General features: G+C 39.2%; 1 protein-coding gene across 2 annotated transcripts in view; it reads right to left on the bottom strand.

The window, feature by feature from the left end:
• MYLK (myosin light chain kinase) overlaps positions 1-14477 on the bottom strand; it is a 218319-nt gene that overhangs the window by 83730 nt on the left and 120112 nt on the right. For both annotated transcript variants that reach the window (XM_074145668.1, XM_074145670.1), the window contains exons 12-14: positions 4373-4510; positions 3524-3721; positions 2084-2330 (exon numbers count right to left, since the gene is read on the bottom strand). In XM_074145668.1, the coding sequence (XP_074001769.1) occupies positions 2084-2330; positions 3524-3721; positions 4373-4510 (583 nt within the window). The remainder of the gene's footprint in view (positions 1-2083; positions 2331-3523; positions 3722-4372; positions 4511-14477) is intronic.

The raw sequence follows: 14477 nt of genomic DNA, 5'->3' as shown, positions 1-14477 counted from the left end.
GTTCTAGAGTCATGATACTGTCAGGCTTCCACTTTGACAAATGTCTTCAGTGACAAATTTGGCCTGGGTGACTACCAGCTACACCTGATCATTAAGGGCCATGTGCTCAAGTCAGCCACATCAGTCTTCCACAAAGCCCTCTTGTCTCTCCTTTGCTATTCCTATTCTCTTCCCTTCTTCCATCCCTGAAATTTTGCTGGAATATGTCATTCTCTTTCATTCAAGTGAAATCATCTGTATATCACAAGAGAAGATGCCCATGTCCAGGACACACAAACCGAAGTGTGAAAATGTACCAGTAGAAGGTAGCAATTCTCACAGTTGCTCTCTCATGTAAAGGCTAGTGACCTTAATAAAATTGAACTGGCATTTCTAATCCCACCAGAGGTGCTGAGTATTAGAAACACCACTGATCCCCAAAGAGACTTTTCGTAGATGCAAGGATGTATGTAGACACGACCTGCACAAATCAGCATTATGAATGCCCTAGATGACCTGGCCTGATTGCAAACAAGCCAATTGCTCTGAAATGAGTCAGTTCACGATTTATTGTAGAGTACAAAGGGTCTAAATCTACTGAAGATCTTATTTGCAAAAACGTCATGATGCATATGACTTTACCTACATAAATGTTAGTAATAAGACTTGAAATTAAGTGTAGAAAAACTTCATTGTAAGAAATCTTGATAAACAACAGCTATAATTTTCTAAAGCACCCTTTCCTGGTAAAAAGTAAGTGCCTTGTCTGACTTTAAATACTAAAATATACTGAGGCTAGTTTGTGGCTGCCTGTGATAGTCTATGGAAACATGCCTTAGAGCTAGAGCTTGGCATCTACACAGTGACATGTCTATTATTCAGGCAACATTGGTTGGAAAATATAACTATCAAAAGTTAAGCTCACTGTTTAGAGGCTAAACTGGTTAAATTTATTAAGCAATGCCCCCCTCCTTGGGTTAGGAAGACATGTAATTTATTTGCAAGCAGGAAAAGGACAATTCAGTTTTAAAATTTTATACTAGACTGAAGTATATGAAACAAAAATAACTTGTTCATAGCATGAAAAAAGACAAAAACCACCATAAACCAACCAAGTGCAAGCGGTGCAGAACACTTGGTAATACGGGCTGATATCTGTCTAAACTGCCTCCTGGACTAGTCCATCTGGACTAAAAAGCTAGTATGTGGAGCAGAGCAGATAATTTTCTTCCACTGTAATGGATTTAAATGTCCATGATGGTTAAATTAATTTTAATAAAGGAAGTCACAAATATTAGCCAAGTAAGGCAATACATCTATGCACAATAAATAACATAGAATGATAACATCAGTTTAAAGTTGCACACTAAGTTTTCTATAACCACATAGGGAATATGTAATTATGCTCAATCTTCACCACTGGAGATGGAAAATAGTGTGGCACTTTCTACAATGTAAAGGACCAGCAAATCTGATTCTTCATTTAAAGGACAGTTCTTTTACCAGAAAAAAAATAATTCAAAACAGCTCTTCCAAATTTCGTAGGAAGGACAAGAAATTCAAAGCATCAGAGTGCCTCATTTCAAGCATACATCAGAAAAAGGAGACTATATCTTCCATATGATATTCTGACATTTCAAACATGGCCAGGAAACACTTTCTCCCATTAAAGGTATGGATCATAATCTTGTGGAATGGCCCTTCCTGACCAGGTTGTTTCCATGGAAAGTAGGCATCCTTACAAATATCCAGAGAGATGCCAAACATGATAAATGATAGCTCCAAAATGAAGACATTGACTGTGATTTCCTTTGCTAGAAACCCAAATTTCTTCCAATGCTGCTGCCACAAACCTTTGTTTTTCAGGATCCCCAAAGGAAACTCTATACTGCTTTGTCCTTCTTTCCAACTCTTTGTGTTTCTCCTCTTTCCTCTTTGAGTTTTATCAGTTCTTTTCATCCCTCAGAAATATTTTGTTCCTTTAGTACCCTACCATTTTGTGCAAATAGGAGGAAACTCTTGTCTTCTTCAGGCAGTAATTTCAACTTGAGGGTTAATATAACTAATTGTTTCAAGGGGACAACTCTTTTCATGGCAAACATACCTGAGCTGAATTTCATATTGCCCTGCATGATGAGACTGCACATTCCTCAAGATCAGTGTGAAGATGTCTTCATTTTGCAGGATTTCACATGCTGTTCCTGGCATTATTTCTTGCCCATCTTTAAACCAGTGAACAGTGGGGAAAGGATCTCCAGCAATGGCACAGGATATAAGGACATTTTGCCCAGGAGCTGCTGTCACTGATCTCGGTTTGCTAATGAACCAGGGCTGAATACCATCCTGAGGTTCTGTAGTTTACAAACACAGTTTAAAAGTCAGGAGAAAATGCCAAGCTTGGATGTAACTAACAAGCTAACTTCAAGGAAAGCAATCATAGACAAGCAGAGTTATTTTGAACATGCAAGGTATAAGTTTTTAATCTGAAAATAAGTCAGGCTTTAATTTTGGCAGTAACTTGTGTTGGTACTAAAAGTAATCATTTACTTGGCACTTTACTGGCTCAATCCAGGCTTATATTAAGAGCAAAACAAAGGGACTTTAAAGCTGCCCTAAAAGGAATCTTGAAGATTTCTCCTTAGAGAATAAGGGTAGGAATAGCTTTAAGGGCAAGTGACAGTACTATCACTGCTGTGCAGTTGAGAGCTCATGTAATAAATCATCATTAACAATTGCATAAAACTGCATTCAATATAGAAGACTGACCCTGAGGCTAGATCTCAGGGGAGCTCAGAGAACAGAGGAAGGTCTGAATTCAGAGCAGACAGTGACAACAAACTACAGACCCACCCCTGGAGGCACAGCACTCTGAAATCCTGGGGTTAAGATCCTTTACATTAAAAACAGTAAGTTTCCTATTGATTTCCAATAATTCTCAGTAATGACTATGCGAAAATGGTGGCATACAGTAAGTCTAGTTCACTCTCATGAAGGTAGTGAATGCCCAATCACAGGAAGTTTGTAGGCGCTTCAGTATTTGCTGTGGGATTTACATCATACGTGGAGATTCAAAGCCAAATTTTTTGCAGCTAGTTCTCTAATTGCAGAAATCATGTGTTCCTTGCCTGCTAACACTACAATGCTAATATTAAAGCCAGGATACCTGGCTCCTAGACAGCTTTTCCAAATACTCAGGGCTTTAATTAGAAAGAAAAACATCATTAAATGGTTTACATTAAGTCCATAGCTAAGTAAGCCTTACAGTTATAATTTGAAGCTGCACTTAGCAGAAGTTTTGCACTGTCCCTAGGAATAGGACTCAGGAATGCATTTTTGAAATAGTAACATAGTGTTCCAGAGTGAAAAGATTTTTTTAAAGTTGCTTCTGCTCAATATCCTTTTTAATTCAGATGCAGAGACTGAGAACTCCTAGCATCTTTCACAACAGACATTATAAACACTCATGTACTTTAAATAGACGCTCCTCCAGTACATTAGCATTATTTTCTTTTAGCATTTCCTAAGGTGGAGAAGAACTTTATACCTTGTACTGTCAATGTAGCCTGAGTTTGAGTTTCTCCTAATTCATTCCAGGCTTCACAGGTGTATTTGCCTGTGTCTTCAGGAAATACTTCCTGGATGTACAGACTGTACTCATTGCCTTTCTTCTCAAAGTGGAAATCCTCTGTCTCCTGGATTTCTTTCCCATTGTGCAGCCAAATAATTTCAGGAGGTGGGTTAGCTGAAAAATAGGAAACAATGAAAACAGAGACACACACAAACCCCACCATATATTGATTAAGAAAATGAACACGGTTGGTTGTCTTTTGCCACCTGATTCTGCAATTTCATCTTCAAAACACTAAGGAATTTCATTAGCTCTATTGATGCTGTGTAATCTATTACAGTTAAAATACAAATGAATAAGGGAAGCATGTATACAATAGAGAGGGAGAATGAGTTCTAGATCCTATGAAGGTGTTTGTCAAAGGTTTCTATTACCAAAGTTCATATCAGGACTGCTCTTTTCTGCAGCAGTAATCTTACCCCAGCTGACAGGAATTCAATCTTGTTTGGTTCACACCAAAAGCTATTACAAGTCCACTGAGACTTAGTTTTAGTTCAACAGTAGGACCCAAGAACACCCTTATTATTATTATTATTCCAGTAAAGAAACACTTGTACAGGCCTGAACACATTAACACTGGACAATGCTCACCTGCCCTGAAGATCAGATTAGACAAACCTAGCTTTTACTTTTTAAAAATTCGTTCCTTGAAATATTATTTCCAAATACAAAGACACCCACTAAAAGAAAAGGACGGTGGAAAAAAGCCCATATTTTGCAGCAGGATTTCAAATTTTTAAGTAATACTGTTCTACAGCTACGCACCTGATACCTCGACAGTCATTATCACTTGACTTCCATCCATTACTTTGAGGTCAGTCAGGCCTTTAAGGAAGATGGGTGCAAAAGTCTTGTTTAACTTGGCAGTCTGTGCACTTTCTGCCTTCTTGCTGCTCTTCTTTTCTGTGAAGTCAAGAAGAGAACAAAAGTGGTTTCTTACTGGAATTTTCACGACCAATTTTAACCTACCCTAGTCGAGTCAGTGCTCTTGTTTAGCTCTCAGAAGGCAAAAATCACTAAAAGCACCCAATATAGCTGTTTTCCCTTGCTGGTAGTCCAAGCAGAAAGGCAAGAAATTGGACTGGAACTGTCCTTCCTCCAGGGATCCTCTCAAATCGCTGCTAACATATCATAGAATATCACACAGAAATTTACACTCATTTTCCCCAAGTACACATACTCAGGTGCAAAAAAACCTCTCAACAACTTGTAACCAGTAATTCAATGCCTTTAATCACTGCTAAATTCACAGAAAAATCTTTAAGTATGTTACAGGTTGCTATTCTCATGACTGATGAGTAAAAAAAGTAAAGTCACAGGAATATAGGATTCACTTCTCTGCATGAATCTACCAACCATTTAGTTTGTTAAGATGATCAATATCAAATGGGTTTGAGTCACCAACCTACAAGAAGGGCTTAATGGAGGATCCAGGAAATTATAGGCCCTTCAGTCTCACTTCAGTCCCTGGGAAGGTTATGGAACTATGTAATGGGCTATCACAAGGCAAATGAAGCACATGATTGGGAAAAGCCAGCATGGATTCACTAAGGGCAAATCGTGCTTGACAAACCTGATGGCCTTATGCCACAAGGTAACCTGCTCGGTTGATTTGGGGCGAGCAGTGGACATTGTCTACCTGGATTTTTCCAGGGCTTTTGATATGGTTCCCCACAGACTCCTCCTAGAGAAACTCATGCATTATGGTCTACACAAGTGGTCTCTGTGGTGGGTGGGGAACTCGCTGCACCCAGGGGGTGGTGGTAAATAGCTCCTTTTCAACCTGGCAACCTGTCACAAGTGGCATCCCCCACGGACCAATACCGGGCACAAGGCTGTTTCATATCATCATAAGTGATCTGGATGGTTAGATCAAGTGTACCCTGATGAAGGTTGCTCATGATACCAAACTGAGTGGGGAAGCAGACACTTCAGAAGGGAGAGCCACCCTGCGGGAAGACCTGGGCTGGAAGAGTGGGCTAAAAAGAACATTATGAAGTTCAACAAGAAGTCTGGCACTTGGGAAACATAATCCAGGAGTGCAGCACAGACTGTGATCTACTTGGCTGGGGAACAGCTCTGTGGGAAGGGACCTGGGGATCCTGGTGGACAACAAGCTCAATATGAGTGAAATCTGTGCTGCAGTGCCTAAGAAAGCCAACAGGATGCCGAGTTGCATCAATAAGGGCATCACCAGCAGAGATAAAGAAGTCATTATCCCCCTCTACTCAGTGCTTGTCAGGCCACAGCTGGAATACTGTGTTCAGTTTTGGTCCCTGCTGTACAAAAAAGGCTTGAGATGGTCCAGAGAAGGGCTACAAAGATGATCAAAGGACTGGGAAGCCTGCCATATGAGGAAAGGCTGAGATAATTGGGTTTGTTCAGCCTTGAGAAAAGAAGGCTTAGGAGAGACCTTATCACCACCTTCCAGTATTTAAATGGTGGCTACAAAGGAGATGGAGACTCCCTTTTTACAAGGAGTCACATGGAAAAGACATGGAGTAATGGGTACAAGTTACTCCTGGGGAGATTCCAATTGGACGGAAGAGGAAAATTTTTTCACAATGAAAACAATCAGCCACTGCAATAATCTCCCCAGGGAAGTGGTGGATTCCCCATCATCGGACACTTTTAAGATTCAGCTGATCAGGGTGCTGGGCCATCTTGTCTAGACCATGCTTTTGCCAAGAAGGTTGGACTGGATGATCCTTGAGGTCCCTTCCAACCTGGTATTTTGTGATTCTGTGACTCTATATTCCCCTCCTGTATTACACTTAGCCAACTGACTGATGATAGCAAAGATTGAAACCTGAGGTTATCAACATATGTCACAAACAGATGATTTTTTTTTGAGGCTGTACAATCAAATGACAGGTGGAGTTGACCTAACAGATTTTATTTTTAAGAGCAATCTGTGATAGGTATGTAATTTCCAGTATCCACAGTGGTCTCCTCTGTCTTGAATTTGGAGGCTATGAAGCAGGATCATTTAACTGTGACCTATATGATACACTAGACCAGGAAAGATACTTCGGCTCTAAAAACCTGAGCAAAGACACTTCTAAAGCTGAAGTAGTGATCATGACCAAATGTAAGAAGTCATAAATATTTATCGGTCACTTGGATACACTTTTTATTTTGTTTAGCTTGAAGTTCAGACCTCTTGTGTCTTGCCTTTAAAATGCCAACTCTACTTTCTGTCCATACATGAAAATAGATTAATTTTCCTTATTTCCACCTTCAAAATTTTCAAAGGTATATTGAGAAGATCCCAAACAGTATTACAGCAACACAAAGTGCCCAGCTGGAAGAAAACCACCATTCATAAAAGGATGGTGATTAGAAAAACTGAAAGCACCTCACTGAGCAAGTCCACTGAACCTCCTGGAGGCAGAAAGTTAAACTTGACCCAGGGTTATTTGAGCTCAATGTAAATTTGGAAGCCGCCTTGAGAGGAAGTTTTTCCTCTTCTCTAGCAAAGCTTTTTCTAGCCAAAATCTTGTCTCACTGGCTTATGTTGTAGGTCTTTTCTTGGCACTGAGCAGTGAGACATTGACGCATGTGGGAATGGAAATATGGAACCTGACTGAGACCCACTCAGCTCGGTGTTATGGACTTACTACTCTGAAATGCCTGATTCACCATCAGACCACATTGATCAGTCTTAGGACTTCCTATAGAACCTGCCTGTAAGTGACTACTGCTGTATAGAAAATAACCATGAAGTTGGGTCCAACCCATCTACAGTAATAAACTGGTGTTGTTCACCATATTCTTCTGGTTTGTACTGTTTACTCAGGGAAACCGTTTCAAACAACTGCTGTACTAAGCAATATCAGCACATGCTACTTCACTAATGCCTTATAGAAAATCCCTTTGTCTTTCAAACTGAAACAGACCTGAGAGGGAAAGCAGAAATCCATATAATGTGAAAAAGGAGGAAAATGAGAATAAGAAAGGAGAAAAAGGAAAAAACAAGAAAGTAATAAGACAAGAAAGAGGCATAGAAAAAAAAAAGAAGAAAGAAAAGGACACTTAAATGATAATGTTTCTGTTATCCCTTTTATTGAAATAATTCATAACACTGCAAATCAAGAAGACGGATATGCAGTAAAAGAAGAGAAATTAAAATGAAAACAGAGGTGTGGCTCTAGACCAACCGAGAGATAGACTTGGGGTCTGATCAGAGAAGTTCAAGCCTTCAGAGAAGGACAGATAACAAAAAAAGAGCTGAAACAGCTTCCAGGAGAGAGTTAACAGTGACCAGGAAACAAATTTGCTAGTAGTGGCTTTAACAGCAATTCTCCCTGAACAGACTGAGCTGCCTCCAGCAGAGCCCTGGTACAAACAGCTTTAAGTACTAGCAGCACTCCACATCCCTTGCAACTGGTTCTTTGCTTTAGTGGACTGATGTGCCTGTTCCACGTAGTCTAAATAAATGGATTTCTGTAATCAAGGAAGACAATACAGTATAACAGCCTCAGCTTATTAAAAAGAAATGGGTGAGCAACTACAGAAGGAATAGAGCAAAATAATTTCCCCAAAGGAATTTTTCAGCAATGCTAACTCTGCCAAAATATGTGCTGCAGAAATGAAAGTTTCATGTACAGGAATAAAACCACCTTCTTGCACAGAGCTGCATAAACATTAAAAGGAAGCAAGCAAATAATCCACAGTAATGTATATATGAAACACAAACCCAACAAGATTACAAAAAAGTTCGGCCTCAGTTTCTGAAGTTATCTCAGGCAGATATATCCTACACTGGTGAGGAAACCAAATATGAGCAACGTTAAGAAGATTTACCGGGGGTGGAGGGCTCCAGCCCTGAAAGAGTGACCTGCAGGATTAAAGGATGAAAAACAACTTTCTGATCAGTGCTCGCTATTTGTAAGTGAAGCTGTCAAGTTGAAATGCAGGGGGCCAGAACCTGCCATATCATCATGCAAATCTTAAAAATAGCATTCACACCACATTTAAGCTCTGCATAGGTTTATGCTGATCTCTTATAGTAAGACCAGTTCTGTGCTTAAACTGAAAATTATGACAAAAAGTATCAAAAACCAGAAGTCTATGGTATATGAGTAGTAAAAACCTAAAAGGGTACAGCTTCAACAGTGCAAGAAAAGTTACTGGAGAGATGAAAGAGTTATTTCATTAGGGAAAACTCAATGCAATCATGTAGAGGAACATAAAGATGGATGTTAGGTCTGAAATATCGAAAACTTGAGGATTACTCCAGGGACAGAAACAAAGGAAACTTTATACATCACAACTTTTCTGAAGACATTCCTATCCTTATAAATGTATCATATACCAATGCACATACACTTTGATTTAGTCCTTAAAGTATTACCTGATTTCTCAAAACCTATTACAAAGCAGGAGTAAAAACGTTTCCCTTTCTACTGCTGATGTTCTTTAGAGCACAGGGGCAGTGAAGGCGTTGCTTTGCCAACAGATATGAAATCTGTTGTACGTAAGAGCTCAAAAACTAGAAGTTCTCATGGCTAAGGCAACCAGTGTTCCATTTCAAACGTGTGATATAAAGGACAGAGTAAATATATGGCTACAAAGACTGATTCCATGGCAACTTGAACAGGCTTTCTTCAAAACACAAGCATTCTCACCTACTTTATAAATTTTTTTTTTCTAATCTTATGCTACTGTTGATCAGTAGTGTATGTTGATCAGTAGCATATGTTTATTGTACCAACAACTTAAGCAGAATATCACAAAAATTTTCTAATGTTTCTTGACTTGGCAGCAACAATTAAAAAGACTTACGTTCTAATCCATAAACACTGTTCATTAAGAAACTATAGGTGCTCATTTCATGTAACATTTCTTCCTTTACTTAAAATTTTATATTGTGGACTTCTAGACTTAGAAAAAAATGAAACTGGCCTACTGACAACTTTAGTTTCTCGCAGATGTTTTACACAAGACAACACAGCCAGTTTTAGATATGTTATTTAGTCTTAGTCTAAAATCATTGCATTTTCTCAGAAGGGACTGATACAATCATGCAGAGGCCAGATTATCAAGCCTGAATGTTAACTATTTTCAAATTCCTCTGAAGCTTGTAAATGTTTTTAGTTGTGTATTTATTACATAGCACCATGCAGTGACTCAGTGCTCGTCTGATGAAGGCTTTAACATGTCACAATTTTACCATGAGATAGCAGAGCTGTACGTTTTCACAGCTGATTTTAATATACCCAAGGCCTTCTCCAATTTTGGCCTTTACAGGTCTTGTTTGGAAAAAGAGCAATCAATTTGATTTTGGAAGGTACTTGGAAAAAGAAGGGACACTGCTCATTCAAGATTAAATAAATGACTCCTGATTCCATCTATGGTGAAAAGATACTGTGTGATGCTACATCCTTTTGAAAACACTTGGCTAATTATTTTACCAGGAAAGTAGTACAAGAAAAAACATACACAAAACCCCATGCATTTTTTGCAAAAGCATAGTTTCAGAAAGTAACCATAGAAAGTACTGGTAACAACCATAGAAGTTCACATGCCCTGGCCACACCTAGGTGCTAGTTAGTCTCATACATCAGGAACAAAACCTATGACTTGCACCAGGAAAGTGGACGGCAAGGAGACAAGAAAAACAGAACAAAAATAAGGAAGCTACACACAATGAAAGGCCAGCATTAGGGCTTGCTTTCCCTCATTTTTCCAAAGACCTTTTCACCACATGAACTCTACTAGGGTTCAAAATTCGCATGCTCTTCATTGACAGCTGGCTTCAGAGCCCAAAGCAGGGGGAAGAGAAAGAAGAAAGCACATGTCCAGCTCCCAGCTTAGATACTGCAAGTCACTATGCTTCTGGCTGAAACAATCTCTGTCGTAACACTGCAGGGTTATTTCTGCTGCCAAAACTACAGACAATAAAAATATGGCACATCTGGCACCAGAAAGGAAATCTGAAACCTAAGGAAAATTTTGTCTGACATTAGCATAAGGGCATGATATTTTTATACGTTTATGTATCTTCAAGCTTAATCAACTGGATGTGAAATAGAGGAGATCCGATCTCTTCCTATTATGTTAATGCGGGCTAATCGCCTGTAGCCGTTTAACATCTCCCTCACCACTCTTACTTCTTGTTACTTTCAAGTAGGAGTAGCTTTACTTTTAAGAATGAAAAGAAGGAATATAAAATTTAACACAGCAGTACTGCCATAGTGACTAAAAAAATTCTACCCCAGGCAGTTAATTTTCTCCCTCCCTCTCCTTTTGCCAATCAACTTCTGCTGCTGCAGTGAGTTCCCCCGAGGTGGATCATGTCAAAACAATTAATGAGGAACAGCAGAAAGCCCTACATAGGGTGGACTTGATATAACACAGGTGCATTTCAATAACTTGTTTTCAGACTGTGCAACTAGTTTATTTTACAGCAGCTTATAAAAGCTGCTACAATTTTTTAACCGTAGCTGTTGGTTTCATGCAGGTCCAATCATACAAGATAATACAGAAGATACCATGATTTTCTGAAAGGCTGCTTGTAGAGCACTGAATTCTCAAAGGCTCTTATAAAATTTTGAGATCAAGGAGTTTAACAATATTTGCACAGAGCTGTCGTCTGGGCATAATATATAAGCCAAGCTGGGGCATTCTCTGGTGAGCAGCGGTCTCTCTGTCATTTCAACAGGCTTTTGATAAGGCATTTCATAGGGCAATAGATTTAAAAGTCCACCACAATGATCCCACGAATATGGTTCCTATGGTTTTTGCCTTTCTTCAGGCTTTAATATGCACAAATGTTGGGAATGAGCAAGTAATAAGATGCACAGCTCAGTGGGAAACACAGCCTGGGAGACCAGAAATAGTAAGCAAAGCATTTAAAGGGTACCTTATATACCCACATATGTTTTCTACAAAGCAAAAGTAATATAGGTTTTTCCCACAGCATTACTTTACCCCTAAGGGTTCATTTTTTTATTAGAAAGACACTCTATTAAGCATCTAAATCTATGTTTAAAAAAGCCTCTTAGTGCATTAAATCCACAGAGATTAAGGAGAATTTAAACTCTTCCAGTTTCTTAAAAAATACGGATTCTCAGCATATTTGGATGGCAAAGGGATATTGCCCCTGATACATGACTATTTCTATTAATGTCTTATTCTGTTTCCCTGTGTTTGTGTAATCAATAGTTAATCCATCTGCAACTATCATATCAAACATCTTTTTATCTATTAACCTGTACTAATAGAAATTTAAGGTGATAAAAGATGCTTTCCTATTATTTGACTTTTCTCAATCCAGGATTTAAAGAGTCCTTACATAAATTTAACCTCCACATATCTGAAGACTGGAAACTATTGCAAAAAAAGTCTTAATGTTAGCTGTGGGCGTAAGCCAAAATACACTTAAATTTTTAAAAACCTAGACCTGGATCAGAACTTGGTGCTTGAAAACAACAGTAAACATCTTTATATTGATAAGCATGGGTCAGTTATTGTGTTGAAGGTGTATATGTAAAAGAAAAAGTGGAAAATTCCTGCTGTACCGAACAGTTAACCTACTACAAATCAATTGCACAATACATATGTACCAGTTTAACTGCAAGTATGTGACCAACTATTTACTTTCTAGGGTAAAAGATACAGATAAATCTATACACTCAGAGAGAAAGAAAAAAAAGAATCAATAACTGCACTGTGGCATTTCCATTCCCAGATTTGATGTTGAAACTGGAGTGAAGAAGGAATTCCAGATCAGGATGCAAACTTCAAGAAACTTTCCAAAGGCTGGACCTGGGTCTTACTGGCCTGTAATCAAAAGAGTTAACATTTTATGGACATCATCTATTCTAGTAAACTTTCTTGTTTGTTTGCCTACCCAGATGTACTGAAGACTTTTTAATGTGAGCTGCAGAATGCTGACATCTCCTGTTGAAATATCAGGACTTCAGCATGCTCAACACGGAATGAGACAATAACTGAGTTTGGCAAGGACCTCTGGAGATCACCTAGTCCAGCCCTGGGCTCACCCAGGGTCAGCAACACCACTGCACGTACAAACCTTCAACGCGGTAACTGGGCTGCACAAGATCACGGTTACAACTGGTTACAAGTCACAAACATGCAAAGAATAGAGAATTTGCTGCCTTATGTTCAGAGCACTGCAAACAACTTGCAGTGTTTAGTCTTATAAGAGGTTTAATTATACTCAAGGAATCTGTTTGCCAGAATCATGTGGTTAACTGCCAAATAATGCCTAGTCTGAGCTGCGCGAAAGGACTGTCTCAGCAACATTTACCTTTTATGGTGTTTAAATATCATTTTGGCTCAGTGGCTAATAAGTCAACTGAGCTGAGGAGAATGCTTAACTCAAAAAGCTCTCTGTGTGAGCAAGCTCAGAGAGAAGCAGCAGATTCCACAAAAATCTCTTAAAGCAAGACTCAGGTTCACACACATATCTTGTTCTTGAAAAGACTTTCGTCTCTCCAAATAGTTTCAAAGCAAATAAATCCAACTGTTACCAGATCTCACGTTAACAATTCTATCAACTCAAAAAATAACTGATTTTATAAAGCAGAAAACTGATGTTAGGACACTCATATAATCTGTCTTTCTTCCTGTAAAGTGTTTTCTGACTCAGGCCTGAAGTGATATGGTCAAAATATTTTCTGCAAGTTTTCCAAGAATTTTAAACCTGATTCATACCGGGTAAAAAAAAAAAAAAAAGAAAAAAGAAAAAAGGAAAAAAGAGACCTCTATGCTATTGAGACAAATAGGGACCTGTCTGCCTTATTAAAGATCTCAGGTTGGTATGCCATTTTGCAAACTTAGGTCATGAGAACTAGATGTTTAATGACCTGGGCAGTGTTCTTTACATGTCTACCTCCCATCATTTATTTCTGCAGTTGTAATCTGTTTCTGTAATTGGAAGGCGAGTTTTAAATATCCTTGGGAGATGCTTTCACTGAAGAGCTGGGCCAAGTTATAGTCTGGGTGTTGTGCCTGCATTACACAGAAAAACTTAACCCAAGACTGACAATGCCCTAAGCCTACACTAGTCAGGGTGGTTAGGGATATACAAAGGAGGCTGTGTTCCACTTTATGCAATCTGGCAGTCTATTTATTTTACTGCAGGGTAGTCTTCCAGCCCTATTCTGCAGCTTCTTCTTTTCTGAGTCTTTCCCTCTGTATGGGATATGACCAGGTCATCAGCATTTTAACCTCTGTTTTGTCTACTCAGTTTGTTCTGCAGTCCATGCCACCACAGAAATCCCACTATCAAAAGAATGACTACACCAGTAAGAATCATGATTTGGGAGAAACAGTCATAATAGAATAGACTATTTCAGTTGGAAGGGACTTGCCACGATCATCTAGTCCAACTGCCTGACCAATTCCAAGCTGGCCAAAAGTTAAAGCATGTCATTATGGGCATTTTCCAAATACTTCTTAAACACTGACGGGCTTGGGGCATCGACCACCTCTCTAGGAAGGCTGTTCCAGTGTTTGACCACACTCTCAGAAAAGAAATGCTTCCTAATGTCCAGTCTAAACCTTACCTGGCACAGCTTTGAACCATTTCCACGAGTTCTATCACTGAATCCCAGGGAGAAAAGCTCAGCACCTCCCTCTCCACTTCCCCTTCTCAGGAAAAGTCTCATTTTTGAGTGCAGGGGACAGAGATACAAAGTAGCCAGCTGAGTTCAGAGCAGAACTCTCTGCAGGCAGCAGACCGAATACCTCAGTGACAGTCTCACTGGAACTTTTTGCAGCCGAAGTGGTGTTTACTTTTGCCTTCAGGGCTGTCTGCCTTATTAATGACTAACCTTGTTTGCAAGTTATTTACATCAAGTAAATGCTCTTCTGAAACTGCCACAGACAACAACTCCAT

The sequence above is a fragment of the Numenius arquata genome, chromosome 3 (assembly GCF_964106895.1).
Source record: "Numenius arquata chromosome 3, bNumArq3.hap1.1, whole genome shotgun sequence".
Taxonomy (NCBI): Eukaryota; Metazoa; Chordata; class Aves; order Charadriiformes; family Scolopacidae; genus Numenius; species Numenius arquata.
Note: the sequence above shows the minus strand (reverse complement) of the source record. Positions and strands in the feature narration are given on the sequence as shown.